The sequence below is a fragment of the Macrobrachium nipponense genome, chromosome 6 (genome assembly GCF_015104395.2).
Source record: "Macrobrachium nipponense isolate FS-2020 chromosome 6, ASM1510439v2, whole genome shotgun sequence".
NCBI classification, from domain to species: domain Eukaryota; kingdom Metazoa; phylum Arthropoda; class Malacostraca; order Decapoda; family Palaemonidae; genus Macrobrachium; species Macrobrachium nipponense.
This window is the reverse complement of record NC_061108.1, coordinates 81714355-81741896: the sequence shown is the minus strand read 5'-3', so window position 1 is coordinate 81741896 and position 27542 is coordinate 81714355. Positions and strand designations below refer to the sequence as shown.

At 39.8% G+C, this 27542-nt stretch overlaps 1 protein-coding gene across 4 annotated transcripts in view; it reads right to left on the bottom strand.

The window, feature by feature from the left end:
• Window positions 1–27542, bottom strand: part of LOC135216276 (intermembrane lipid transfer protein VPS13D-like) — a 999641-nt gene that overhangs the window by 45247 nt on the left and 926852 nt on the right. For all 4 annotated transcript variants that reach the window (XM_064251439.1, XM_064251442.1, XM_064251440.1 and 1 more), the window contains 2 exons: window positions 9291–9490; window positions 5267–5379 (listed from right to left, as the gene is read on the bottom strand). In XM_064251439.1, coding sequence (XP_064107509.1) covers window positions 5267–5379; window positions 9291–9490 — 313 coding nt within the window. The remainder of the gene's footprint in view (window positions 1–5266; window positions 5380–9290; window positions 9491–27542) is intronic.

Below are 27542 nucleotides of genomic sequence, written 5' to 3'. Positions count from 1 at the left end.
GGCCTGACTGAAGAGTGGAGTGACTTTGACACCGACTTACAAGTTATTCCTGGTCATCTCACAGCCATAGATAGACATCAACTTCACAGCCGAGAAAGGGCAATCGTATACGAAATAAATAGGTATGGAAAATGCGAAATGCGGGCCTATGTTGTCCCATAAAAAAAGCTCTCGCTCGGACAGCTGTAAGATTTAGGAGAGAGAGAGAGAGAGAGAGAGGCCAAATAGGAAGGAGATTAAAGTACCTGGGAAGGAAAAACCCTTATAATCTTATAATTATAGCCTCGGGGTTTGTCTCAAGGACATTCAAAGGTCTGTCACACACGGGCAGTTGTTGTTTTTGTAAAATTAGCATAAGGGCAGATCTTTAAAAGCCACGCCAGAGAGCTCGCCACGGTGACAAGACTATACCTTCCATATGAATTGACGATGTCCTATACGAAGATGCAGGAGATGAGGATGAAATGATCAAAGATCTGGAAGATGACGAATATGATGACTGCCTTGATGGCAAAGAATTCAGAGCAGTATTTGATGATACGGACACGGAGAGCGACTTTGGAGGATTTTAGTTTATTAATTTTATGCAATTTTTTCTTACTTTAATAAATTTTCACTTACCTGCGTATCCTAAAAGGAAAATAATAGTTCAAGTAACAAATGTTTCTTTTACTGAGTAAAACAAAAAGTAAAAAATCCTTCGGTGTTGTGCCTTAACTGATTTGGAAATTATAGATGGTTAGTCTAGAACAGTTAAACATGTTGTATAAACCAAAATAATGCAAATGGCGCACGATCGCTCTTTTGTATTTTAAAATTCAATAGTAATATGAGAATGCATACAATATTATTGGATATAGTGAAGTACAAGTAAAACATAACTTTTTAAAAGATCTACTGTTTTCCTCCGGTAGTAACTATCGCGATCTGCCGATTTGGGAAAGCATAGACGGTACTCTAATTTTATACCGCGTGTATGATGCGACCCCTTTAAAATTAGCTTCAAAATTAGGTTTCAAAAGTTGCATAATATGCGAGTATATACGGTATATATATAAGCTAGGATACAAAGCTATAGCAAACAAAAATTTTTGCTAAGCCTCGAATACTTTTAGTATGTTGTATTATGGATAACTAGCCTATATAACACCCATCATATCAATACTAACCTTCATGTTAGGTTATTTTATCTTATAAGTAAATTAATACTTACTCTATGCCTACTTAGAGTATCTAATTAGAATTACAATTTCAACACTCAATTTTACAAGTTACTATTTAATAAAAACACCACTTTAAATGAAGCCCCAAGTTTAGACTACTATCCCATTTGGCACCTGCTGCCAATTTTCGACTAGCCTTAGGATACGTATTCTAGGCTAACAATTCAAACATTTAGTGTGCTAGTAAGGGTTTACTACTTAACCCTAGAAATTACCTAGCTTGGTTTATTTTGGTCATGGTAAATATTTATGTAAAAATAAAATTAAAATGGTGTATCCTGTTTATCTACTTCTAGGCACTTATCACCGAACTATTAGATCACTACTTAGTCAGGGTTATTTGAACCACCTTTAAGATATATAATCCTAGGTTACAGACTACCAATAATAGCTACCCTAGTTTAAAATTATTTGTCCTAAATCAACTAAGCTAATACCTCACGTAGGCTAATGCTTAGGAAATTGTAGACGCGGTTATCTAAAAAGAATAACTAAATAATAATGCATCGTGGAGTAGTTCTTTAGTCAAAAAACTCCCAAAAAGAATGATAAAATGTGTTTCAAACAATTCTTACTTTCATAAAGAAGGCTGGCCTGGATCATGTATTGCGCCGACCACGTGCTCTACAAACACGGGACGGCCAAACAAAAAAAAAAAAAAAAGTTTCCTTACTCACAACAAAATTTTGTTCTACAGCTTTTACCGTAAATCTTTTCACTAATTCTTAAAAATAAGCACTTAACTTTTAACTTTCTGGGATTCCATGATTCATGGAGAATGATCTCGAAGAAAAGATTTCTCAATACAGAGGAGCATTGGCTGAATAGACCTACATCTATGTTGACCAGAGGAGTAATAGACTTTGTCTTTTAACCGGCCTGATCATAAAACAAGATGGCTGATGCACATGTGCAATAGTCACTTCTACAGGTTTTGACTAAGGAAACTGGGTAAAGCTTCACTGAAGACAAGATAAAATGTCTTTGAGTCCATTATACTCCATTACTTGTCACAATGTCTATCATTATGGCATAATACCCGGCTACAAGACCAGGCTAAAGGATATTTCTTTGATATCAGTTTGATCACATGGGGCGCTGGCACACACCATGGAAGGTAAATCCTTTGAGGACGAAACAGCGACTACGCTATAAAAAATCAACGTTTTTGTTTTCAGCTCTTTATTTATCTGATGCTAAGCCCTCGGCACGCACAGTATCTGTGACAGAACTTGAGGGTGAGGAGTATGCCTGTTTAATCACCTCACGAAACCAATATGAAATGGTATTCTTGGAAACTTCTTTCTTGGCTCGGCCTGTGCTAACAAAAAGTCTAGGACACCTAGGACTTAGGTGATGAGTCCTTTTTAGATAGCAATGCAGACTTCTGGCGGGACAAAGCAATAACTCCTGTGGATCGCTATCCACGAACTCATTCAGGGAAGGATTCAAAAGCGAGGCAAATTTTTCATCATGCACCAAGGAATTTTGAGTCTTGGCCACAAATTCCGGGTCAAATTGGAAGGCCACGGACCCCCAACCCCTGGTGTGTTTAACGTCATAACTCAGGCCATGAAGCTCTTCAACACTCTTCGAGGAAGGTAAGGCAAACAGGAAAACTATCTTCAGAGTCAGATCCCTGTCTGACGATCGACGTGGTGGTTTGAATGGAGCTCGACTGGGATTAATCAAGACCAGAGTAAGATCCCACTTCGGACGCTTGAGTTCTCTTGGTGAAAAGGATTGTTCGAAACTCATGAACAACATCCAGATTTCCCAGGATGAAGAGATGTTCATGCTTAGGCATAAGACCAATCCCAAAGCAGCCCTGTAGCCTTTGACAGCAGAGATGGAAAGACCTTTCTTGCTTCTCAGAAAGATCAGAAAATCTGCTATCCGCTGAAGAGAAGTTCCGAGTTAAGAGAAAACCCCATCAACGACACTAATCACAATAGACGGAACCACTTGCCCTGGTAAATTGCTGCCAAAGACCACCTGAGGTAGCTGGACATCTGACCTACTACTGTGAGAGAAATGCCTCTCGCTCGGAAGAGATAACTGACATTCTCTAGTCGTGAAGAGATAGGGATCCTACCAACTGGCAGAACCTCTCCAAATGAGGTTGGCAAAGAAGGTTGTACCAGGGGGGAATTTCTCTCAGAACTACTGACAAGAGACAGTCTGGACACCACTCCGCCCAGGCCACAGAAGGACCACCAAAGTCATCCTGAGATTCCTGAAACTCATTATCCTGTTCAGGGCCTGACAGATCAGGCAGGACAGAGGGAAGGCTTACAGGTCAAGATTGTCCCAAGGGTGCTGAAGAGCATCCTCTGCCAAAGAGAAAGTAGACCTCCAGCTTCCCGTTGAAACAGGTGGCAAAGAGGTCTAACATGGGTCTTCCCCACAGGTGAAGCAGCCTGTCCGCTATATCCTGATGCAGCGAACACACCGTACCTAGGACTTGACTCACTCCAACAACTTAGTTTGTTGGCTACCACATTCCTTCTGCCCGGAATGTATCTGGTCATGAGCTCCACCAAGTTGTTGATTGCCCAATGGTTCATCTCCACTGTCAATGAATGGAGTTAGCGAGACAGCAGGCCCCCGTTTGTTTACATAGGCCACCACAGTGGTGCTGTCCAACATCAGACCAAAAGAGTGCCCTTCTACCCTTTCTCGAAACTCCCGCAGACCCAGGAAAGCTGCTGTCAACTGCAAAATGTCGATGTGAAGAGCTTGTCCTCTGCACTCCATACACCCGAGACCAGAGCTCTTAGAGATGAGCACCCCAACCTTCAGTGGAAGCATTCAAGAATAAGAGTAGATCCAGAGGTGGTGAATGTAGAGGGACTCCTACCGTAAGGTTCTGGTCGTCCATCCACCAGTGTAGTTTTCTTCTTATTTCTTCTGACTTAGGTATCTATTGTGAAGGGAATCTCCCGCCAGGGACCAGAACTCCTTCAGTCTCCACTGCAGAGAGCAAATGTGGAGACATCCATGAGGGACCAGCTTCTCAAGGGATGACAAGATGCCGAGGAGAGATGGTTGCTCACTCTGTGCAAGGAAGAAGAGTGCCACCATCCTGAACTTCTGCAATCTCTGGTTTGACAGAAAACCCTTGATGCTGCCATATCTATAACCATATGCAGGTAAAGAATCCTCTGGCTGGGAAGCAGATTGAACTTCTCCAGGTTTACCAAGATGCCTAGGCTCTGACAAAACTGGAGATGATGATCACTGTCCCGAACTAGCTTCTCCCTGGAAATTGCCAATCGTCAAGGTAACTTGATAGGCGAATCCCCTGAGCATGGGTCCATGTCGAAACCAGGGAAAAGACCCTTGTGAGCGCTTGTGGGGCTGTAGTTAAACTGAAGCAAAGGACCTTGAACTGGAACACTTGCTCTCCAAGGCTGAAGCGATGGAATCTCTTGGACGAAGGGCGAATTGGAATCTGGAAGTAAGCATCCTTCAAGTCTATTGAAAGCATAAATCATTCTGCCTCACAGTTGCCAAAACTGTTAAGGACATCTTCATTCTGAACCTCATCTTCCTGATGAAGTGGTTCAGCATGGAAAGGTCTATCACTGGTCTCTAATTGCCCGTAGCCTTTGGCACCAGGAAGATCTGACTGTAAAACCCCGATGAAGGACGATGCACTGCTTTCACTGCGCTCTTGTCCAACATCTTCGACACTTCCTCCTGGGGAGCTACATGCTTCGGAGAGCCTTGAGCATAAATCAGGTTAAGGAGGGGGACTATCTGAGAGGGGGGAGGAAAGTTGAAAGGTAGTAGATATCCCACCAGAGGGACACTACTACCCACTTCTCCACTCTGTGGCTTTGCCATTTGGCCCAATGGCCTGCCAGGCATCCCCCCCCCTGCCCCATGGCAACAGGTAGGGAGCAGCACCCTTTTTATTGAAAACACCCTCTGCCCATTCCCCTAGGCCCCCTTCTTGACCTGGAGATTACATTACAAACCTTTTACCAAAAAATGACATTTCCCATGGGAAAAAATCCTTTCCAGAAAAGTATACTTACTTTTTACTGGTGTCCCGGACAGCAAGTGAAGTGCTACTTGCTAGATCCAAAAATCCAATTGCTGGTTTGGTTACAGTTCCCACCATTCCCTTTGCAAATCCAGATATGAAACCCTAGAAAGCAAGAAAAAATAAATAGTAGAAACTCCTTTTAATATTTCTGTTAAGGAAACAATAGTAACAGATTCTAAACAAATGTTATCAATACTAGCTTTATGAAAATCACTCAAAATCATTTAAAACAAATTACATTACATATTATGAAATTCAGTGCCAAAATGCATAATTAGGTTTAGATGAGATTTTGTAGTCAAATGCTCTTGTAATATACAGATAACACAATAAAGTCCACGTTACACACATGCTATGGGGCATACGGGACTGTAATACCAGATTCAAGGCAGAGCACAAAGGACCAGTACCCAGGGCCCTATGTTTACTTTATGATCATCATATTCAAATATATACAATGTTCTTTCATCAGCATCACTGCCTCCTACACCAGGTGATCCTAAGGGCTTCTGTGAAATTCTGCCACTCAAACCTTTCTTGTATTTTGTCGTCCAGAAATCTCCACTCATCTCCAATCTATTTCTCACAGTTCTTGTCCTAGTATGCCTAGATCTTCCAACTCTTCCAGTGCCTACAAGAGCTCAGAGACTTTTTATAGTATTTTCTCAAAGGTTTTATAATGGAAATTTCCATGACATCTTCGCCCCTTTAACTATTATTTCATACAAGCAGAAAACGTCTGTACTAATTTCTGTTATTGCAAAATTACAACTCTATCCTTTTATTTGACTTGTAATATTCTTCTCAAAACTTTCTTCAAAAATCGACAAAATCTTTCAGATAAAGTGTCCATTTCATACCTTCATGCATGATCTTAATGTCATATGCAATTTTATTAAATTTCCAGATCTAATGACACCTGTTAATTCTTTGATTTACCTTTTTTAGTCTTTCACTAAATGCCAACTCAAGAGAACCAGTACTGGATATATTTGTTCTTAACTACGTGAATAATTCAAAATAATTCTCATTAATCCTTTCTCCATCAAATGTTAGTTCATTCCTTTACATACATCTTCATTTTTTCTATTTTTCTTACATTTAGTTTCAGTCCCATATCTCTAGATATGCAATGGATTCTATTATAAGGCAGCTCTTAGAGGCATAAATTTGAGAGGTTTTTATTCTTCATTAAATATACAGTATACTGGTAGCCTGGAACAACTTCAGACTAAGATATGTTGGCAAAGTGTTACTGTACTTCTATTGGACTAGACATTCACTTTTAAAACTGACGGGGGATTAAGAATAAAATTTCCTGCCATTTCTACTTACTTTCTTTCAAATATTGGTGGAGTTCTGCTACTTACTGAAGCCTCATAGGATAACCAAGAATGCACCTAGCTGCTGTTACTGAATGACATTGCTTGTATTATTATTAAGAGTTTCTTGCATAAGGTGACTATGGCATCAAATAAGAGATTGTCTTATAACTCTATTGTCTTATAACTCTATGTAATATCTGAGTTCTGATGACTGCATGGGACTGGTCTTCACTGGAATAACCCTTTGACTTTTGGAATAGAATTAAGGCCTGCTGTGTCAAGAGTTCCACAGAGCAAGTCATTTGATTCATATACAAATCAAAACTCTTCTACACTACATTCAGTTTCAATGAGCTGGTTTTCTTTATCAAAGTTCCAACATGATCTCTGCACTACTGGACTACTGATGGTACCAATAATAAATAGTGCAAGATCACTTGTATGCCAGTCATCCGATGTTTTCAAGTTGAAGTCAACAAGGCAGTCAGAACTCATTACTGAAAGATCAATACATGATAACATATGCCTGTCTGCATACAAAAATTAGGATTTTCATGTACTGTGGTATTAAGGGTACAAATATCTTCATTTTCTAGGAGTGATGCTATGAAACTACAGTTTGTGTTAGCCGAAACATCTCTCCTTAAAGAGTGCCTACCATTCATACTGCCTAGAATGAGAAATGGTCGAGTTCATTTATTACTTCAGCCATATCATTATTTGAAAAATTATTATTTGGACGTAAATATACAAAGCATATAGTGTATCTTCTCCCTTAATTTGTGCAGCCACTGCTTGCAAAGGAGTATGCAAACTAATGGGTATTTGGTGAATATTAAGGCAGGCATAGTGGAGGCTCCTCACATGACTACATTTGTGACAAGGAATCTTGAAGCTAATATATCCTATATACAATACAGCGCACCAATGTCCAGTTTACTCTCAAGTCACAACTATGAAGGATGGTCATAAATTAGCAGCTTCAGCTCGTCGTATTTGGTCCAAAAAACTTAACAATTCCATTGAAGGATGAACAAGGTGATAAAAATTGCATTTGCTTAAAGACTCTTTAATCAAGTCTTTCTTATTAGAACTCCTTGATATACTATTGTTATTTAATGACAATTTCATCCAATGTAGTCTTCATTTGTTGGCTTTTGTATCTTTTCCTTTCTTTGGTTTGCCTCTCTGGGCTAAGTGCTGAGCAGGACTATGACCATAACATTAACTTCTTCTGGCTTTTGGCTTTATTTCAAAGTGTTTAAGTCATTTTCATGCATATCAGTTATTATTATTAAAATAGTTTAACTACACCTGAGCTAATTCATTTACCCCTCACAGCGCTGGCCAGAATGGCTTGTCTTTATTGATAAAGAGAAATAGATTTTATTATATTACAGCTCTTTAAAAATTTTATAAATGGGTTAGTAATTGAAAATGATAGAGATTCTGAGAAAATTTCTTTAACTGATTTATTTCCAAAATTGACATTCATTATTAATTATATTTTGGGCATTCACAAAAAAGATGTTTAACTATTAATGTTACTCTATAGCTTCTACATGTGTGGATAAGATCATGTGACTGTTCATCAACATAAAATATCTGTGGGTCAAACGAGAGTGACCAATTCTAAGATGTGTCAAAATTTCTTAATTCAGAGCATGTATAATGGTAAACAATACCAGAATGCAAAAAATCAAGCAGTTTATCTTTAAAAGGTAGTAGGCTTTTTATCGTAAAATTATTACCAAAAATGAATTTAAAAAGTAACCTGTGGATAAAATTTTGTGCTCTGGTATTGCTTACCATTATACATGCCCCAACTACCAAGTGGGGTATTTGGGTAGTTCCATATAGGCGCTCAAAACAAGATACTTACAGCATGTAGGGATCAGTGACAGAACAGGTAGAGACTTATCCGTCAAGCAACAGTTTTCTATCAGTGAACACTGCAGTAGATGCAATCAGGCAAGACAAGTACAAGGGATTTTAAAATTGTAGAACCACAACTCAACCAAGATCAGTCCTCCTTTCCATTACCTATAATCTACTGATTTTCTATCTGATCTCACTTCCAAGTCATGAGAGTAATTTATCCGTTGTGTAATTTTCCTTTTCTTTTTTTAATGTTTCTTAGACTTGTATTTTATTTAGTATCTTTTATTTCTCTTAAGTTTGTTTTTCTTAGTTTTGTATTAGTCTTAAGTCACTGTTTTCTTTTCTGAGTAATTTTTTTTTATTGTAATGTAATTTATAAAAAAAAATTATATTTTGGTATTTTGCTTCTATTCTAAGTTGGAAATGGCCTAGTGTGTTAAAGCCAAAACGTCCAAGTGGAATTAAAGATGTTGACTACAGGGCTTTTTATGCTGTCCCTGTTGAGGATCAGATTCCCTAGGAATCAACCTCTAGCAATTAATTTATTCACAAAAGTTTGAAAACTTATAAATTACATAAAAAATTACACAAACACTTTTGCAGGATTGTTAACTGTAGCGATAATGATTGCAGGTCTCTCCCTTTTTTTGGTATTGTATGATGGAGTTAGCTATGGGGGTTGTGCAGAATGAAAAGCTGGTGCATTTGAGGTTTTTTTACACAGAGCCTGAAAAAAAAATGTAGTCGAGGTTATTCTACTTTTGCTCATTAAAGTTTACAAACTGCCATAAGGCAATATGTACTCACAGGTATGCCTTCCTCTGAAGCTCCTTTGTAAGTCTGTGAGATGATACTAGTTAATCCACCGTACAGTCCAAAACCAAACCCTCGGAGGCCAGCAACCATATGATCAGCACTACTTGAAGTCAAGTGTGTACGTATTCTTTGGCGATGCTCTTCATGCCTATCATCCATTGTAACACGTCCAACAACATCGGAAAGAGACCCTAATAGCAAAAAATTGTGCATAATTCTAAAGTTAAATGCAGCTTCTGAATACATATACATACATATAAGAAATAAAGTTTAGGTCACAGAATTATCTTTTTAAATAAAAAATTAATGGTTTAAAATTAAAATAATTGATAAACTGACGTTAAAAAGCAACAAAACTAAGTAGAATTTACATTAACAGAAATAGAAAATAAATTAAAACAATAAGCAAATTTATATAACAGTGAAAAATCTACTTACCCACTAAACTTAGATTATATACAAAAATAATCACTCTCTCAAATGAGACACAAACTTGATTCAAGTAAAACATCAAGCAGTAGATTCAAAGCAGAAAGTTTAAGAGAACAAATGCTTATATTACAGTGCAGAGAAGTGAAATTTATAACAAAAGTAATACAAAATAACAGCAATCTCAAAACAGTAACACCAGTTTCAAAACAAATTCACATCCCTACTCTTCTTACAAGCAGTAAGGCACTACACTACTGTAAAAAATGGGTGCAATATCAACTGTTATTGGAAAGTTCCAGCTGTAAGATATCCAAAAACGTCTTACAAAACACAATTCTCATTTTCCAGCTACAGCACCACAGTCACAAAACCTTTCCCAAAGTGCTGTTGGACTTTTGTTATAAAAAATTAGATTGTTATCTTTTACTTGTCATGTTATGTTTTGCTAAGTTGACTTTTCTACCATATATCTTACAGCATGGACAAACTTTAAAAACACTGTTGGACCAAAATCAGTGTTACAGTAATATAGAATGACACAACTTCTACAAATATAGCATGATTACTTTCTGAGCCTACTACTTTACATATAAAAGGGATAATAAAAGAGTGAAGAAAACTGCGCTGCAGTGTCCCACATTCCTATTCCTCTTCTTATTATAATATATGTATACAAAAAAGAAAAAATAGAGTGAAGAATGTCCATTATCTTAACACTGTACAATAACTTCAAAAATAACTAAACTAAATATATTACCATTAATGAATTTTTAAAACATTATTCTAATTCAAGATAAAGTATTCCACATCCCAATGATCTTTTGAGAGGTTAATCATTACATTCAAGGAAATACAAAAGGTAACCCCTAGAGTTTAAAAGGAGTAATTCCTGAGAACCTAAAGCTTTGTAAACAGAAGGTTTTAGTGCACTACAGTCTTTGCTTTCAACTAAGTAAAAATGTATACTTGTCTCATAATATCACAACAGTGGTTCATACACAGTAAAATATACTTTTCTTATAATATTACAACACAGGTTCATACAAATTTTTAAAAAATGCTACTACCCTAAAAGACAATGGCTGTATATTTATTTGATTAATTACAAAACCGTGCATGAAATGACTACATAATTTAAGATAGTTTTAGACTTCATGAAATAAAAAGTAAGAGGATATACTCAACTAGATGAGAAGAGCCTTTACTAGGATCACAGGTCTGGATAAATCCTTTATAATAATAACTCAACTAGAAATAAAAATACCAAGACCTAAGGTTGTAATCTTAAAAAAGAAACTAAAGTCAGAATATGCATAACCTATCAGTACATACCACATTCATTTTTATGAATGCATTACTTGGCTTGTATGTTTTCTCCCAAAAGGTACTAAAGATCAGAAGACACCTATCAAACTGATACTGATTAATTTAGACTGCAGGGTTGAGACCCTATAGTCTACCATACGAAAAGGTTTTTTAGACATCCTTTACAGCTCTGTATTATAGTTTTCTAGAATTTCCCACACATTAATTTATTACAGATGAGAACTGATTCCTCAAAGCATGTGACTAATAATGCACAAGAAGTGCATGCCATAGCAATTGGAGCACTTGAAGATAGAAAAAACTTGAGGCAATATAATATGCCAATGAACATTCAAAACAATTCTTTAAAAAAATATTCACAAGAGTTACATATCTATTCATGCAATAAAAATATCTGTATTACTTATAATACTCAGTGCTTGCCAACCTAACTGTCTCAGCATAACATTTTCACTTTCCTAATCAGTACAATCACGATGCAATTAAAACAAACTGTACATATTATTTGTTTGATAACACTTCTTAGTTTATGATATCCTTATACATATGTTTGCCAGCTCGTTTATCCACCTTGTCTGCACATCCTAGCTCCAAAGTGGGCCCCCAATAGTGGCAAAATTATTCCAAGTGCATTTGTTAGCCGAAATGCACCAGTTTTGCTGGTTTCGTGAATGTTTGAATTTTGCAATCATTTTACTTCTAAAAATGCTTCTGAATTATCAATCATTCCTTCTTATCTAATTTTCATTCTGGTGATGAGTTTTTCTTGCTTTTTCCATTAAAACCATTGACATATAAGTGATACAATTAATGAAAAAATTATAAAGTTTCCCAGGAATATATTTTTGATTCACATCAGGACCGAACCTCAGTCTTTCAAATGAGAGGCCAAGGTGTTACCAATCCACCAGAGAAGTAAAAAATGAAGTCGGCTACTCCCTAACATACCAGAAAAGTTTACCCAACTTCCTGACCAAGCAGAAAGTTAATTGGTAGCACTTCATTTGAATTACCCCTTCATCATGAATACAATATGAATAATGAAAACATGACTTGTTTCATTGAAATAATTTCTCACTCTCATCAGGACCGAATCTCAGTTTTTCAAATGAGAGGCCAGGGTGTTACCTATTCACCCACACAAGTTATAAAAGAAGTTGGAACCTAAGTACTCAGTAGCTCAGGTTTTTTTACGACTCATGTGAGTGAATAGGTAACACCCTGGCCTCTCATTTGAAAAAGCAGGGTTTGGTCCAGATGTAAGTAAGAAATTTATTTTGATGAAAAATGTTCTCAAGTGTTCATTATGTTTATCATATTTACAGTAAAGGGGTAATTTGGATGAAATGCTATTATAATTCACTCGCTGCTGGGCCAAGAAGTTAAAAAGGCAAAATTTGCTGGTGAGTCAGGTGGCAGCCTGCCAGGGAAAAACCTCACATACAGAGTATGTTAGGTTCCAAATTCTTTTAATACCTGTGAGGTTAATTGGTGATACCCTGGCCTCTCATTTGAAAGACCTGGGTTCAGTTCCACTGTGAGTCAGAAATGTACACGTTCAGTTCCACTGTGAGTCAGAATGTACACAAGTGATAAGAGTTTGATGTTGAGAATTTTAATTACCAAAGTAAGTTTTGCCTCTCCTTTTTTTAAATATTACTACCCCAGTTATTAGTGGACTTTGTTAATGGCAATCCGGTTTTATGGGGCTTGTCTAGCGCCATAAAATAAGTGATTTTTGGTGCCGTAATACGCCAAGTTCCAGTTATATAACCTAACAGAGGCACCATTAACCAGTTATCGGCACCAAAATCCAGTTATCACCACCATAAATCACAGAGTTTTGGTTATTGCTGATTTTCTCTTATCATCAAGCCCATCGGAACGGAACATCTGCCAATAACCGGATTTGTACTCTGTTCATTTTTTCTTATTACTAACTAGTATTAGGTGTTTCTTTTCACCAATTTTGTTTTTTGTTTGTTTGGTGTTTTTACATTGCATGGAACCAGTGGTTATTCAGCAATGGGACCAACGGCTTTACGTGACTTCTGAACCGCGTCGAGAGTGAACTTCTATTTCCAGAAATAGACATCTCTCACTCCTCAATGGAATGGCCGAGAATCGAACCTGCGACCACCGAGGTGGGACGCAAACACCATACAAACCACGCCACTGAGGCGCTCACCAATTTTGTGACGGCATACTAATGGTACAGAGCTGTTAGGCCATTTCTTTACCTTCCCAGCTCCGTATAATTTCACGAAGTATTCTTTGAAAATATACCATCACATATGAATTTTGTAAATACAGTTATATTATTAATATTATTATTTAGAGAATTATGATGTTGTCGCAACAAAACTTGCTCCCCTCCTGTCACATTACTTGACAAATTTGACAGTTTACTACCTGGACCTAAAAAGAAAGATGGTTAGAATGGAAATTCCTTCATTCTTATATAATTTTTAATTTATAAACTAAAATCTTACAAATTCAATATAGTATTTTCTTTAATGAATTGATATTATTGCTGTTTACTTTAATACAGTATCATATTTGAAAATTAGTAAATCATTTTTTCATCATACAAAATCATACATCTCTGTAAGAGAGAGAGAGAGAGAGAGAGAGAGAGAGAGAGAGAGAGAGAGAGAGAGAGAGAGAGAGAGAGAGAGAGAGAGAGAGAAGAGATAGAGAGAGAGAGAGAGAGAGAGAGAGAGAGAGAGAGAATATTATTATTTTTATTATGTGATATCATCTGATCTTATTAAACTTACTAATACAGTATTAATCAATATTAATATTTGAAAATTAGTAAATCATATGGTTCAAAGAAAGTTGGGAAGAAATTTCGTTAGTGCATAGGACGCTTACAGGGTGTAGAGAAAGGGGTGGAGCTTAGACACTTGACAAGGACTGAGCTCTAGGTCAAGTATTTGGAGGTTTGATAAGAACCTTTACGTGTATATTTTTCTGTCAGTGCTTCCACCACAGTTTTTGCCTACCACATATCACTTTCTTGCCCCCTGTGACCTTAATAAGGGCCAAGACAGTGATTTGAGTCAACAGGTAATAGCAGAGATATGTGCATTGAACAATCTGGCTTTAAAACAAAGCAGATATCGGATTATCTGGGTGTGAGGAGGCGTTCAGTTCGGTGCTGGGTTGCCGTCTCAGAAAAAGCACCCTGGTATGCCTGAGAAGACTTCTGATCGAAGTTTAACGGTTCTCAAGAGTTAATTAAAATGTAATTGATGCTTGAGGACAGTCAAACTTTGATCAGAAGTCTTCTTAGGCATACAAAGGTGCTTCTTCTAAGACGAAATCTCATGGTTGCCACCTTCATTAAATCTGGTAACCCAGAGCCAAACTGAAAGGCTCCCCACACCCAGCTGATCTAATATCTGCTTTGTTTTAAGGCCAGTTTGCTTCAATGCACATATCTCTACTATTATCTGTTAACTCAAATCACTGTCTTGGCCCATATTAAGGTCATGGGGGCAATAAAGTGATACGTGGTAGGCAAAAAAATGCGGTAGGACCATTGACCAAAATATATATTCCACCTCTTATTAAAACTCCAAACACGCAACTTAGAGATCTCTCCTTGTCGAGTGCTAAGCTCCAAACCTTTCTCTACAGCCTGTAAGGTGCCTAATGAACTGACAAAATTTCTTAATAACTTTTCTGGGTTCGACCTGTGTCGACCGGTGAAATGTCCCTATAGCACTCATTTCTCAGTATAAATAACTGCTAAATATACCAGAGAAAAAACCCATATGGAATGTTGGAGTTACTACCCCCAGCTCGCTCACCCTCATAGGGTGTCGGTATAGCACAGGGGCGAGTGGAAGCCACTACCACAGATACTTTGCCAATTAGAAGTCTCCTCTCTCAAAATCCCTCTCTAAAGAGGTGCTGTTACAACGTCTACCTTCCGCTCGCTACTACTACCTCTGCCAGAAACCCTCATTCCTGTAATAGCACTCACCGTGTCTGCACGTGCCGTTTTCGCTGTTCCCAGGAAGTGTTTTTTGCAAAGCATCATGTCTTCTCACGAGCAACAAGCTTCTTTATCTAAGTTGAGTATTCCATTTATCGTTTTTGAACACGTTGGGGCAACGATGCATCCAATTTTGACCCTTATTTCAAGTCTCTTGTTTCTTGTGAGCAGGGTATGACGCTCTTACGATCCGCCATTTTGGGTGCATGGTTGGCGGCGTGCACGATTATTTCAGTTTTTATCTCGAGGTGTATTTTATCCACCGTTTAGCACTTCACTATATAGGCTACTGTTTTCGTATTCTTTTTCATCATTCTCGCTCCTGACGAATTCTGAGCGCCTTATTTTTACGGTTTTATCCTACCGTTATTTAGTCTATTATAGGGCCCGTCTTGCTCCCGACGTATACTGAGGCTTTGTTTTTTACGGTTTGTCTTACGTTATTAGCCTATTAGGGCCTTTTTTCGTTATCATCAGCCCCTCAGAAGCGAGTTGGTTTTCTTTCATGCGTACGGTGATATGCTACATAACATTATGCACGAGTATTGTGTTTTTGGCACCCTAGGCTAGCCTTACGGTACGCCAGTTTATTTTTAGAGGTGAAGATTCCTCATTCATTCGCTGTACTCATGCATGTATATTTTTAATTTAGTTTTCGATTATAGCCTGTATTGCTATTTGATGAGGTTGGAAGTTCTTCACGATGTCCTACCCTGGCCTATCCGACCAGACCTAGGCTAGGTTTTGGAGGGTAGGCTAGGCGGTCTCTGTATTTCCCTCCACCCTTAGTGGCTCCTTTTACCGCCACCCGACCAGGCAGACATGTTTGCTTGGAGGGTGGTCCAGGACTAGAGAGTCTCTCTCTTGTTATGTTTGTAGGGCCTAGGCCTGTCTTACCTGACCAAATCAGAAGATTCGATTTTGGAGGGTTGAGTTAGGTTCTAAGCGTCCTCTTCATGACGACCTTATAGGAGCCATCCTAGCCTACCTGACCGGATCTGTACCGATTTTGGAGGGTTGGGCTGGGATCTTAGCTGGGTGCAGTTTTCTCTCCCCCCTCCCCCCCGCTTTTTACGTCAGTACTTCCAGTAATTCCTCATCAATTATTTTATGAATTGTCTTTATTGAGTGTAACCAGGGGCATTGCCCCCTTTAGGGTGTCAGTTGGCCTACCGTCTTCTGCCCCCTTTAGTGGTAGGCTAGTTAATGGCTTCTCGAGAAGTGGTTTTCACTGATCGGTTGCTGTGGCCAGGCGATCACGACTCGTCCACTCTCCTCCAGACACCGCCCCCCCCCCCATCCCGGACTTATTCCGGCGCTCTTTTGTTAGCTCGCTGCCCACGTAATCCTACCGATGAACAACAGCTAGAGCGTAGAGCTCGGTCCTGGGGATTAGTCAGAGGAGACTGGGGGATTAGTAGGTTATGTAATCTCTGTTGGTATGTCTCCAGGCCTGTGTGTTTTGTGGTGAGGTGTGGTCTACCATCACACCCACCAGGAGGCTATATGCCAGAATTTACGTACCGCTGTTCCACCACTCTGTTTTCCGTATTTCTCTTGTGTTATCGCTGCTTCCCCACTCCAGTGGGGGCGGAACTAGGCTTACAGCTGCGTTTCTAATTGACTTGAAACTGCTACTCTTCTCCGGTGCGATCAGACTCAGGCTTAGGTTTTACCTATTTTCCCTGTTCTGCTCATATCAGGCCAATCCCACCGGTTCTAGCTATTGTGATGACGAGATTATGGATTCCGGAGTAGGCGGAGACATTCAGAGCTTGGTATTAAGAAAATTTATTATGTAGCTTCTCTTGGTATGTCTCCGGGCCTGTGTTTATTCCGGCGAGGTGTGGTCTACCATCACATGCGCCAGGATGTATACACCGGAGTTCTACGTACCGTTGTTCCCGCAGCTCTGTTTTCCGTCTTCTATGTTATCGCTGCTGCCCACTCAGGTGGGGGCGGAACTGGGCTCAGACAATGCGCCTCCAATTGGTTAAGTATTGCTACTCTACTCCGGTGCGATCAGAATCAGGCTTAGGTTTGCCTTGTTTTCCTGTTCTGCTCATATCAGGCCCTCTCCGCCGATTATAGCTTTGGCGATACCCAGAGTATGGATTCCGGAGCAGGCGGAGACATCCAGAGCTTTATTAATAACAAGTAAGTTGAAGATTATACTCAATATTACCTTTAACTGGTTAAGTAACTAGTTTAAGTGTACTCATACCGCCGGAATTAACTCCGGCGGCATTATTTGACGCGGTCTGGCACCCGGAAGCCTGCACGGTGTGTTACGACCTGGTTAGGATCGTAACAGATGAGTCGGAAGGTAGCATACTCGCTTATTGTTACTCTGAATTCTATGTTACAAATACCGGTTGAAAAAGTCCCCAACACTGGGGATCCTGATTTGATTATCTCTTACAGGTTGATCTGACACTCAAGACCTCCTCAATGTCGGCCCTCAAGGCCTGGGTAGGGGGGTTTGGAAGGAACATGGGCCAACCCTAGGTGCTATCGGAGGAGATGTGCGCCCTCCTCTACCCGAACGCTCAGGTTTCGGCAGCAGTACCGGTGGAAGTAGCGGCTCCCATCATAGAGCGAATCCGCCAGGAGACCCAAGCCCCCCCCGGAGGACCAAGAGGGCTTGTGCGATGTCATGACAGGAGGTGGTGGCCATCAGCCTGCACCGGGAGCCTATGGCCATCGAGGAACAGGAGGAAGGTAGGGAGGTAATTGAGGCAGGTAGTCATGGGGCTAACGTTCTCTCCTTTAGTCCAACTCCTTCTTCTTCTTCTTCTTTTCAGGGCTTCCCTGGGAAGTCCACAACCCCTTGGAATAGGTCAGGCTCAGTAATCCCCAAGGTGAAAACCTTGAAGACGAAGTCTCTGCCGAAGGTGGGTAGACCAGCCAAGCCTTCCGCAGCAGACTCCGCCAGGTCGTCATTGGCCTCCAAGCCTTCAACTTCCTCAGCCAAAGCTACTCCCCCACCCAAGGGGTTGAGAGCTAAGTCTTCTAAAGCCAGACCACAGAGTTTGGCTTCGACCATGAGGCGTTCGCCACTCTTCTCATGCAGAAGATGAGCGAAGTAGTGGACTCGAGACTTCAATCGATGTCTACTCAACTCGCCTCGGGGTCTAGAGACATCCGGACAGTCCATCATGTCTCTGACCCAGAGATTACAAGCCCAGGAGGCATTGGTGACCGGATTTCTCCAGTCCGGAAACACACCGCAGTCCTTTGCGGTGCCGGACGCATCCAAGCTTCCGCCATTCGAAAATAGTAACCCATGGCGGTTGGCTCTACATGCTCCGTTTTCAGAGGGCAAGCTTACAATTGAAGGTTGCGGAACCCGACCCGTGGAAGACTATGAGTTCTTCCCACCGGGCCTACAATTCCCCTTCCCGGGCTACGCTAGACTAGCCGAGGAAGCGTTGGTCAGGGTAGACAAGGTCCTGAAAGAGACAGTTATCTACCCTAGGGATCAGGCTCAGTCGGCATGGGTCCACACCCTTACGGAATGGGAGTGCGTCAACACCAAGTTGACACCCCTCAAAGGTTACTATACCATATTTGTAGCGCCGGAGGACGTCCCGACTCCTTGCACATCAAAGATTGCAGAACCGACACTGCAAGCTGGAATGGAGGACAAACCCATGCCTCAGCTAAAAGAGACGGAGGCTACCTCTTTGCTCTTTCCCGGAGATCTGGAGTGTTGGGCTGGTGCTCTGGCAACATTCGCGGTAGGCAAACTCGACCCAGAGTGTGCCTCCACACAATTCAGTGAACGTTTGCCTAGAATTCCGGACTCCATGATTAAGGCAGAATTCGAAGCAAGATGCAGGCTGAGCAGGTCAATTAACTCAGTCACCACTGCAGAGTTGATGGCTACTGTCTTTGCAGATGAGCCTCTATTCTGGGTCCTGACGAAGTCGCTGCTGCAGGCTTTTCAATCGGACCTGTATGATTTTATAGTGGCTAGACGAGCCTACAGGAAGCATGTCTTTGATAATGCCTCCATCAGGCATGAGCCAAACAAGCTCATAAAGGCGTCGATCTGGGGTGCCAACCTCTTTCCTGAGGACGTGGTTAACAGCGTCCTCAGCAAGGCGGCTAGGGCTAACCAAAACCTTCGTGTCCACTGGGGACTTCCTTCAAAAGGAAGTTCAAGACCCCCGGACCACAATCCAAAAGTAGGAAGAGGCCTAGGAAGTATCAGCCTTTACAGACCTCTCAGTCTCAGGCAGTGGTACAGGCAGTTCCTGTCTCCCAGATCAGCAAGCCTTCGACATCTAAGGCACAGCCACAACAGCAGTTTGTTCTGCTGTAGAGTCAATCGACTCGACAGCCCTCGAGTTCGGCTGCCCTTGTAACTTCCCCAGCTTTCAACGCCTCCTTTGAAACACAAGGGGAGTTTCGAGGCTTTAATAGACACGCAAGGGGTAGCAGAGCCAGAGGTGCTTTATGGCAGAGAGCTGGCTCTAGAGGCAGAGGCTTCAGAGGAGGCAGAGGAAGTAAGACCTCAACCAGTCAATGAGTCTCTGCAGGTGGGCAGGAGATTGTACCTCTCACGGGACCATTGGACCTTCAGTACATGGGCCCACAGTATTGTATCGAAAGGTTTGGGGTGGAAATGGGAGAAAGGGCCTCCTCCACCAGTCAGTTTTCATCAGATTCCGACGACAGACCTTCTAGACTATGCCAAAGACCTTCTTCAAAAGAAGGCAATAAAGAAAGCCAGGCACCTGAAATTTCAAGGATGTTTGTTCAGTGTACCGGAGAAGGACTCGGACAAACGAAGAGTGATTTTGAACTTGTCCCGTCTCAACTCATACATTCAAAGTGACAAGTTCCGCATGCTAACCGTCTCGCAGGTGCGGACCTTACTTCCCCGTGGGGTTGTCACCACCTCTATCGATCTTACAGACGCTTACTATCATGTACCAATAGCAAGAAACTTCTCTCCATACCTAGGCTTCAAACTAGGAAAACAAGCTTACTCGTTCAGAGTCATGTCGTTCGGGCTCAGCATAGCGCCCAGAATATTCACCAAACTAGGAGAGACAGTAGTACAGGAACTAGGAGCTCAAGGGGTAATGTTGGTAGCTTACCTAGACGACTGGCTCGTCTGGGCAACCAGCGACGAGGAATGTCAAAAGGCAACAGCCAAAGTAATAAAATTCCTAGACTACCTGGGTTTCCAGATCAACAAGGAAAAGTCCCGTCTCACTCCGGCGTCTCACTTTCAATGGTAGGGAATTCAATGGGACCTAACCACACACAAACTATCTCTTCCGCCAAAGAAGTGCAGAGAGATAGCGAAAGCTATGAGACAATTCCTCAAGAACAAACGGGCTTCTCGTCGTACCCAAGAGAGAATCTTAGGTTCACTTCAGTTTGCTTCAATAACAGATGTTCTGTTGAAAGCCAGACTGAAGGATATCAATCGGGTTTGGTGGAAAAAAGCCAACAACAAGTTCAGAGACAAAATCTCCTTGATTCCGCCAATATTAAGGAAAAGATGGAGAAGTCCAGAGTCTTTCTAAATCAGTGCCACTACAATTTCCCCTGCCGTCTCTGATAGTCCACACGGATGCCTCTCTGAGCGGATGGGGGGCTACTCCCAGTACAAGAAGGTTCAAGGAACGTGGTCGAAAACATTCCGCCAGTTCCACATCAACGTACTAGAGGCAATGGCCATTTTTCTGACCTTGATACGACTAGCTCCGGCCAGGAAGATTCATATCAGACTAGTCTCGAACAGCGCAGTGATAGTTCATTGCATAAACAGAGGGGCCTCCAAGTCGAGCCAAATAAATCATGTGATGATTGCAATATTTTTGTTGGCAATGAAACATCATTGGCACCTGTCAACTACTCACCAGGCAGGAGTACGGAATGTCATTGCAGACTCACTATCCAGAACAACTCCGCTGGAGTTGGAGTGGTCCTTGGACACAAAATCATTCCATTGGATTTGCCAACAAATCCCAGGCCTTCAGGTAGACGTGTTTGCCACGGAGTCCAATCATAAACTTCCGTGTTATGTGGCTCCCAATCTGGATCCTCTGGCTCACGCCACAGATGCGATGTCCATAGACTAGAACAATTGGCAGAAGATTTACCTGTTTCCGCCAATAAACCTCTTGCTGAAAGTCCTACACAAACTCAGATCTTTCAGAGGACAGGTAGCATTGGTAGCAGCCAACTAGCCTAAGAGCAATTGGTTTCCTCTTCTACTAGAGTTGAAACTCCATCCCAGACAGATTCTCAACCCAAAACTGACTCAAACAGTACAAACTCGGACTGTGTCAGCTTCCTCAAGAATTCTGAATGCCCTAACTTTATGGACTTCATGAAGTTTGCGGCACAGAAGGATGCTAGTATTGACCCACTAAACATCCTGTTCGTGGAGTCAGACAAAAGAGAATCAACACTCAGGCAGTATGATTCAGCAGTAAGAAAGCTAGCCATCTTCCTAAAAGAATCAGATGTCCAGAAGATGACTGCGAATCTGGCAATATAATTTTTTCGAACTCTGTTCGAAAAAGGCCTAGCTGCTAGTACCATTACTACAACTAAATCTGCCTTGAGGAAGATATTTCAGTTTGGCTTTAATATTGATTTAACAGATTCGTACTTCTCGTCTATCCCTCGAGCATGTGCTCGTCTGAGACCGGTGGACTGTCCTCACACGGTCTCCTGGTTTTTAAATGACGTGCTCAGGTTGGCTTCAGATACTGATAACGAATCATGCTCATATATAACCCTTCTCAGGAAAACATTATTTTTAATGAGTCTGGCCTCATGCGCCAGAATATCTGAACTGTCGGCTCTCTCTAGAGAACCAAATCATATTGATTTCCTCCCATCAGGAGAAGTTCTGCTCTCTCCAGATCGGAAATTCTTAGCAAAGAATGAAGACCCACAAAACAGGTGATCTCCATGGAAGATTGTCCCTCTCCCACAGGACCCATCATTATGTCCTATTGTTACATTAAAATCTTATCTGGGCAGAACTTCTAAAAGGTCTTCAGGTCCTCTTTTTATTAGAGAGAAAGGTGAAACCATTTCCTTGAAGGCAATCAGACAACAAATTCTTTATTTTATTAAACAAGCCAATCCGGATTCAGTCCCTCATGTCCATGATATCCAGGCAGTGGCTACCTCAGTTAATTATTTTCATAATATGAACTTCGAGGATCTTAAAAAATATACAGGTTGGAAATCCCCGACAGTATTTAAACACCATTATCTGAAAAATCTAGAGGCCCTTAAATATTCGGCAGTGGCTGCAGGGAGCATTGTCTCCCCTGATACGCCCTAGTTATGTAACTCTATATCTGTATTCTATTATTTTGCTATTAATTACCTTTTGGTACTCACTCTCACCTACCTGCCTCGCTTGTAATCCCTGCCTTTCTGCCTTATGTTCCGGACTGGATTGCTCATCAACCCACTCCTGTACATGTACATAGTTCATTATCATATTTGTTTTTATGTTCATTACCTGTTGTTTTTTCCCAGGATAGTATGGATTTGGTCATACTAGGTGCTTTTTTACCATTTGTAATTTGCTATTCTTACACTGGTTATTAAATCAATAATTTTTAAGAAAATTTTTATTCTCCTTTCATCAAATTTTTGTTTACCAAGCTTGTATGGCCAATTCTCTGCTACCATTTCATCGGCCGACACAGGTCAAACCCAGAAAAGGGATTTTGACAAAGGAAAAATCTATTTCTGGGGGAAGACCTGTGTCACCCGGTGAACCCATCCCTCTCTTTTCCTTTTCCCCACCCTTTAGCTGGCCCAAGCTTGGGTGCATATTTCAGGAATGAGGGTTTTTGGCAGAGGTAGTAGTAGCGAGCGGAAGGTAGACGTTGTAACGGCACCTCTCTAGAGGGGGATTTTGAGAGAGGAGACTTCTAATTGGCAAAGTATCTGTGGTAGTGGCTTCCACTCGCCCCTGTGCTATACCGACACCCTATGAGGGTGAGTGAGCTGGGGGTAGTAACTCCAGCATTCCATATGGCTTTTTTCTCTGGTATATTTAGCAGTTATTTATACCTAGAAATGAGTGCTATAGGGACATTTCACCGGGCGACACAGGTCTTCCCCCAAAAACAGATTTTTCCTTTGTCAAAATCCCTTTTCTGTTCCTGTGCAAAATTTAATTTCAGTATTATAAAGATATATAGCTTAATTGTTTGGTGTTTTAACCATCTTTTATCTTTATAGAAAATTATTGCACGTTTTATTTATTGAAAACTGGAATCCTACTGAATTTGCCCAGTTGGTAATATTTGTGATGGCTGTATTGAGGATTCTTTGGGGATATCTTAGTGTGCTACTTGTATAATATATGGCAAAGTCATCAACATACAAGCTGTGTTTAGCTCCTTTTGGCAAATTTATTGTAATGTCATTATTGCTAAAGCAAATAGAGTACAGGTTAGGACACTTCCTTGGGGGATTCCTTCTTCTAATTTATAAGTTTTTGAATAAGAATTTTCTATGTGAATTTGGAAGGTTCTATCTGTAAGAAAATTTTTAATAAAAATTGGTAAATGGCCTGTTATACCTTCAGAGTTAAGTTTTTGCATGATATTGTGTCTCCATGTTGTACCATATGTTTTTTCCATGTCAAAAAATATTAACACTGTTAATTTTTTATGATCACATCCTTTTTTTATATGACCCTCTGGACAGATTAGTGGATCAAGGGGGGTTCGACCAACTATTGCTCCTCATTGCGTTCATGTCAGATTTGAATTTTTTGTTATGACATGTTAGTCATGAATTAACCATTTTTTCTAGTAGTATTTTATATAGACAGCTTGTCAAAGATATAGGTCTATAATTGGATGGATATTTGAATCTTTCCCAGGTTTGTTTATTGGGATAATGATAGCATGTTTCCATTTATCTGGAGAGACACATTTCATCTGGATGGTATTATAGAATTTTAATAGATATGATTTGGCAATGGGGGCTAGTCTTCATATCATTTCAAATGATATTTCATCAAGGCCAAGGGCTGATGGATGACATGAATCTAAAGCATTGTTTAATTCATCCATATCAAATGCATAATTATATTCTAGATCTTCAATATAGTTTCAAAATTGAGTATACGTATAGTATTTTTTCCTTGTGTTCTTATATTTTGAAAATGTTTATTCAAATTGGAGTAGGCACTTATGTTTTCAGTGTTTCCCTATTACATTTGAGATTTCATATAGGTCATGATATAGTTTCCCATTTTGCTTTATTGCATTTCTTGGGTATCTTATATATTTTCCGTTAATTTTCCTTATTTTTTGCCATATACCAGAGATGTATTTCCTGACAAGCTTGATACACAATTTTTCCATGATGATATTTTCTCAGTTATTACAAGTTTTTGGAATTTGTCATTATATTTATTATATAATGGTTTAATATAATTGATTGCTATGTTGATTACTACTACCTTGTTTAGAATGTTTGTATGGTTGGACAATTTGTTAAGGGCTTTGAGCCGTGTCTTAAGTCTGCTAAGATTTCAAACGTGTTTGGTTTTAATTAAAGTTGATAAGGTTGGAGTCCACTATGAGACAGGGGATTTATTTGGGCGTGGCCTTGTTTTAAGTATGCTTTTATCAGCAGCATTTACTATGAAATCCGTGAAGAATTCACGTTTTATTGTGGTTTTCGTTATGCAGAAATGGTGGTACATATATTTCTAATATGTAGATTGTAAATATCCCAATCTGCTTTTGGGATTTTATATTTTCCAGGTGGCAATATTGAATTATTATTCAAATAATTAAGGACTATGGGGAAGTGGTCACTGGTATATGAGTCATCCCGGACATTCCACTCAAGTCTTTCTGCTAAGTCGACTGAGCACAGCAAGATATCTATTGAAGAAAAGGTTAAGTGGGTATTGGAAAAGTAAGTTGGCACATCACTTTCATTTAGGCAGCATAGGTCATGCTCCCATATGTATTTCTCTATGTTTGTTCCTGGTGCATCAGCAGGGTGATCATATTTTTATCCAGCATATACAATTTGATAGCTGTTCTCTGATATGATAGTGATAGTATGTTTACAAGTTCATAGGTGATACTATTGTGAACATATATTTCTGTGGCTAGTTTTCCACCTACAGTTGGTGAATAACAAGCAATTTTGTACTGTCAAATGTTTGTGGGTTTAGATCCTATGTGTTGTAGGCATATACATATTGGGTTGTGGTCTCGTAGGAATCTTTGTAATTCACCCAGGCATAGTTGGTTTAAGTGGAGATTCATGTTCCATTAAATAATTTTATATTCCATTATTTGGAGGAATAGGTTTTAAATTCTGTAAATTGATTGCCAATTTTACTTTGCCTCAAAGTTTATATGCGTTTGAATTGATCTGTGGTTTTTTAATTGTTGTACTTGTATGTTGGTTATTAGACACAGCAGTTGTTTTGTTTTTCATAATCAAATATTAATGTCTATTTTTTATTTATAACTTCCTTTTTGTATTGTAAGGATTTAGAACATAATTCATTCTCATGTTGGTGTGTTAAAGGACACTTCCTTAATTTAATAAAATTGTCAATACAATTCTGTATTGTGTCCTCTGTCTTGGTGGTTAGTTGGTTATAAGTACCTATGAAGCACTCATTACAACCACAAGAAGGAGCATGTTTGTTGTTGTTAGCTATTGGTTCAGAAGTATTTGATCTTCTAATTCTATTGGTTCTTTTCTGTAATGCTAAGGAATACTGGTTTGAGAGGTTATTTGCTTTATTGTTATTATTGGAATAATTGGGTCTTGTGGCAGGTTGGGGTGTGATAGCTGTATTTTGGTTTGTTTAATGGTATGATTTTCATTAGTATTATATAAGGGAAAGCTATCCTTAGTATTGTCCTTTAGGAATTGTAATGAGTGATTAATTGCTTCTTTACTGTCCAAATGTTGGTTGTATGATTGGGACTGAGGATAATTGTGTATTTCCACTTGTGATGAGGTTAATACGTCTTTTTTAAACTGTTCTGCTGTAGCTGGTGCTTCTTTAAATAGATTGTGATTATCAACATTCAATTTTTTTCTCTTGGGTGTGGTTCATTCCAGTATTCTTTTTGTCAGTTTGGTTATTACTCTTATTATTTGATTCCTCTTCCATTGGCAATTCTTTTTCATGGATATCTGAATCTTTAATGCTAGTAGTGGTATTGATGGGTAAAATATTATGCCTATTTTGGGTTTTAATATTATTGGTATGAGAATTAGTTTCTATGTTTATATTATCTTGTTTGTTATTGTGCTGATTGATGTCTTGATTTTTAGTTACATTTTAAAAAGTGGAGCTTTTGGAAGGATTATTAACTCCTCTTACTTTTAGCTCAAGTCTGGCTTACATGACTGACATTCCTGTCCTACTTATTAACAATTGAAGTTCTGTGTTGCATTGGTAAAATGAGCAATCTTTAGATTTTTGCTCGATGGACTAGACCACAATTAATAAATTTTGGGTGGTTACAGTTCCAATTAGTGGTATGATTATCTGATGTGCAGAAAGCACATAAGGCAGTCCCCGGGTTACGACGGTCCGGCTTACGACATTCCGAGGTTACGACGCTTTTCAATTATATTCATCAGACATTATTTCCAGGGTTACGACGCATGTTCCAGGGTTACAACGCCTACAATGCTCATCTGGCAGATGAAATATGACACCAAAAATGCAAAATAATCAATTTTTGAAGGTTTTTTTTTATGAAAAATGCCATAAGAATGCAGTTTACATAGTTTTCAATGCACCCAAAGCATTAAAAGTAAGGTTTTCTTAGGATTTTTTACGATGTTCCGGCTTACGACAATTTTCGGCTTACGACGCGTCTCAAGAACGGAACCCCCGTCGTAACCCAGGGACTGCCTTATTGCCTTATTACAGCATTTTTTTTTATAAGTCCATACCTTGAGCACTGTGTAGATTGTAGTACAGTGGTACCTCGACATACGAAAGGCTCAACTTACTAAAAACTCGTGATACGAAAGCAAATACAAAAAATTTTACAGCTCTACATACGAAAATTGCTCAAGTAACGAAAGGTTGTTGCTGTAAAGTCCCGAGATTCGCCCGGACCACCGAGAACAATTTTAAAACCCGCGCCGCCAACTGAGTAAACTCGCCACCATCCTCCCGCTCTCCCATTAGTTCCTGATGCTAGTCACCTCATAAGATCCTGCTCTCCTATTGGTCAGCATCTACCCCTTGTGCTTTAAGTATTCTATTGGTAAAAGGATGCTGTAAATTAAAAAACTTATTCATGCAATACATTTAATAAAATAAAAACATTAGGTAAAGATAGAATAAAGAATAGAAATGAATGGTTATTATACTGTTTGGTAGTTTCAGTAGTTGAAGAGACAATGAAAATTTATGGCTTACTGTGTACGTACTAGGAAAAGTGATTGCTTGGCGATCGTTCGATACTCGT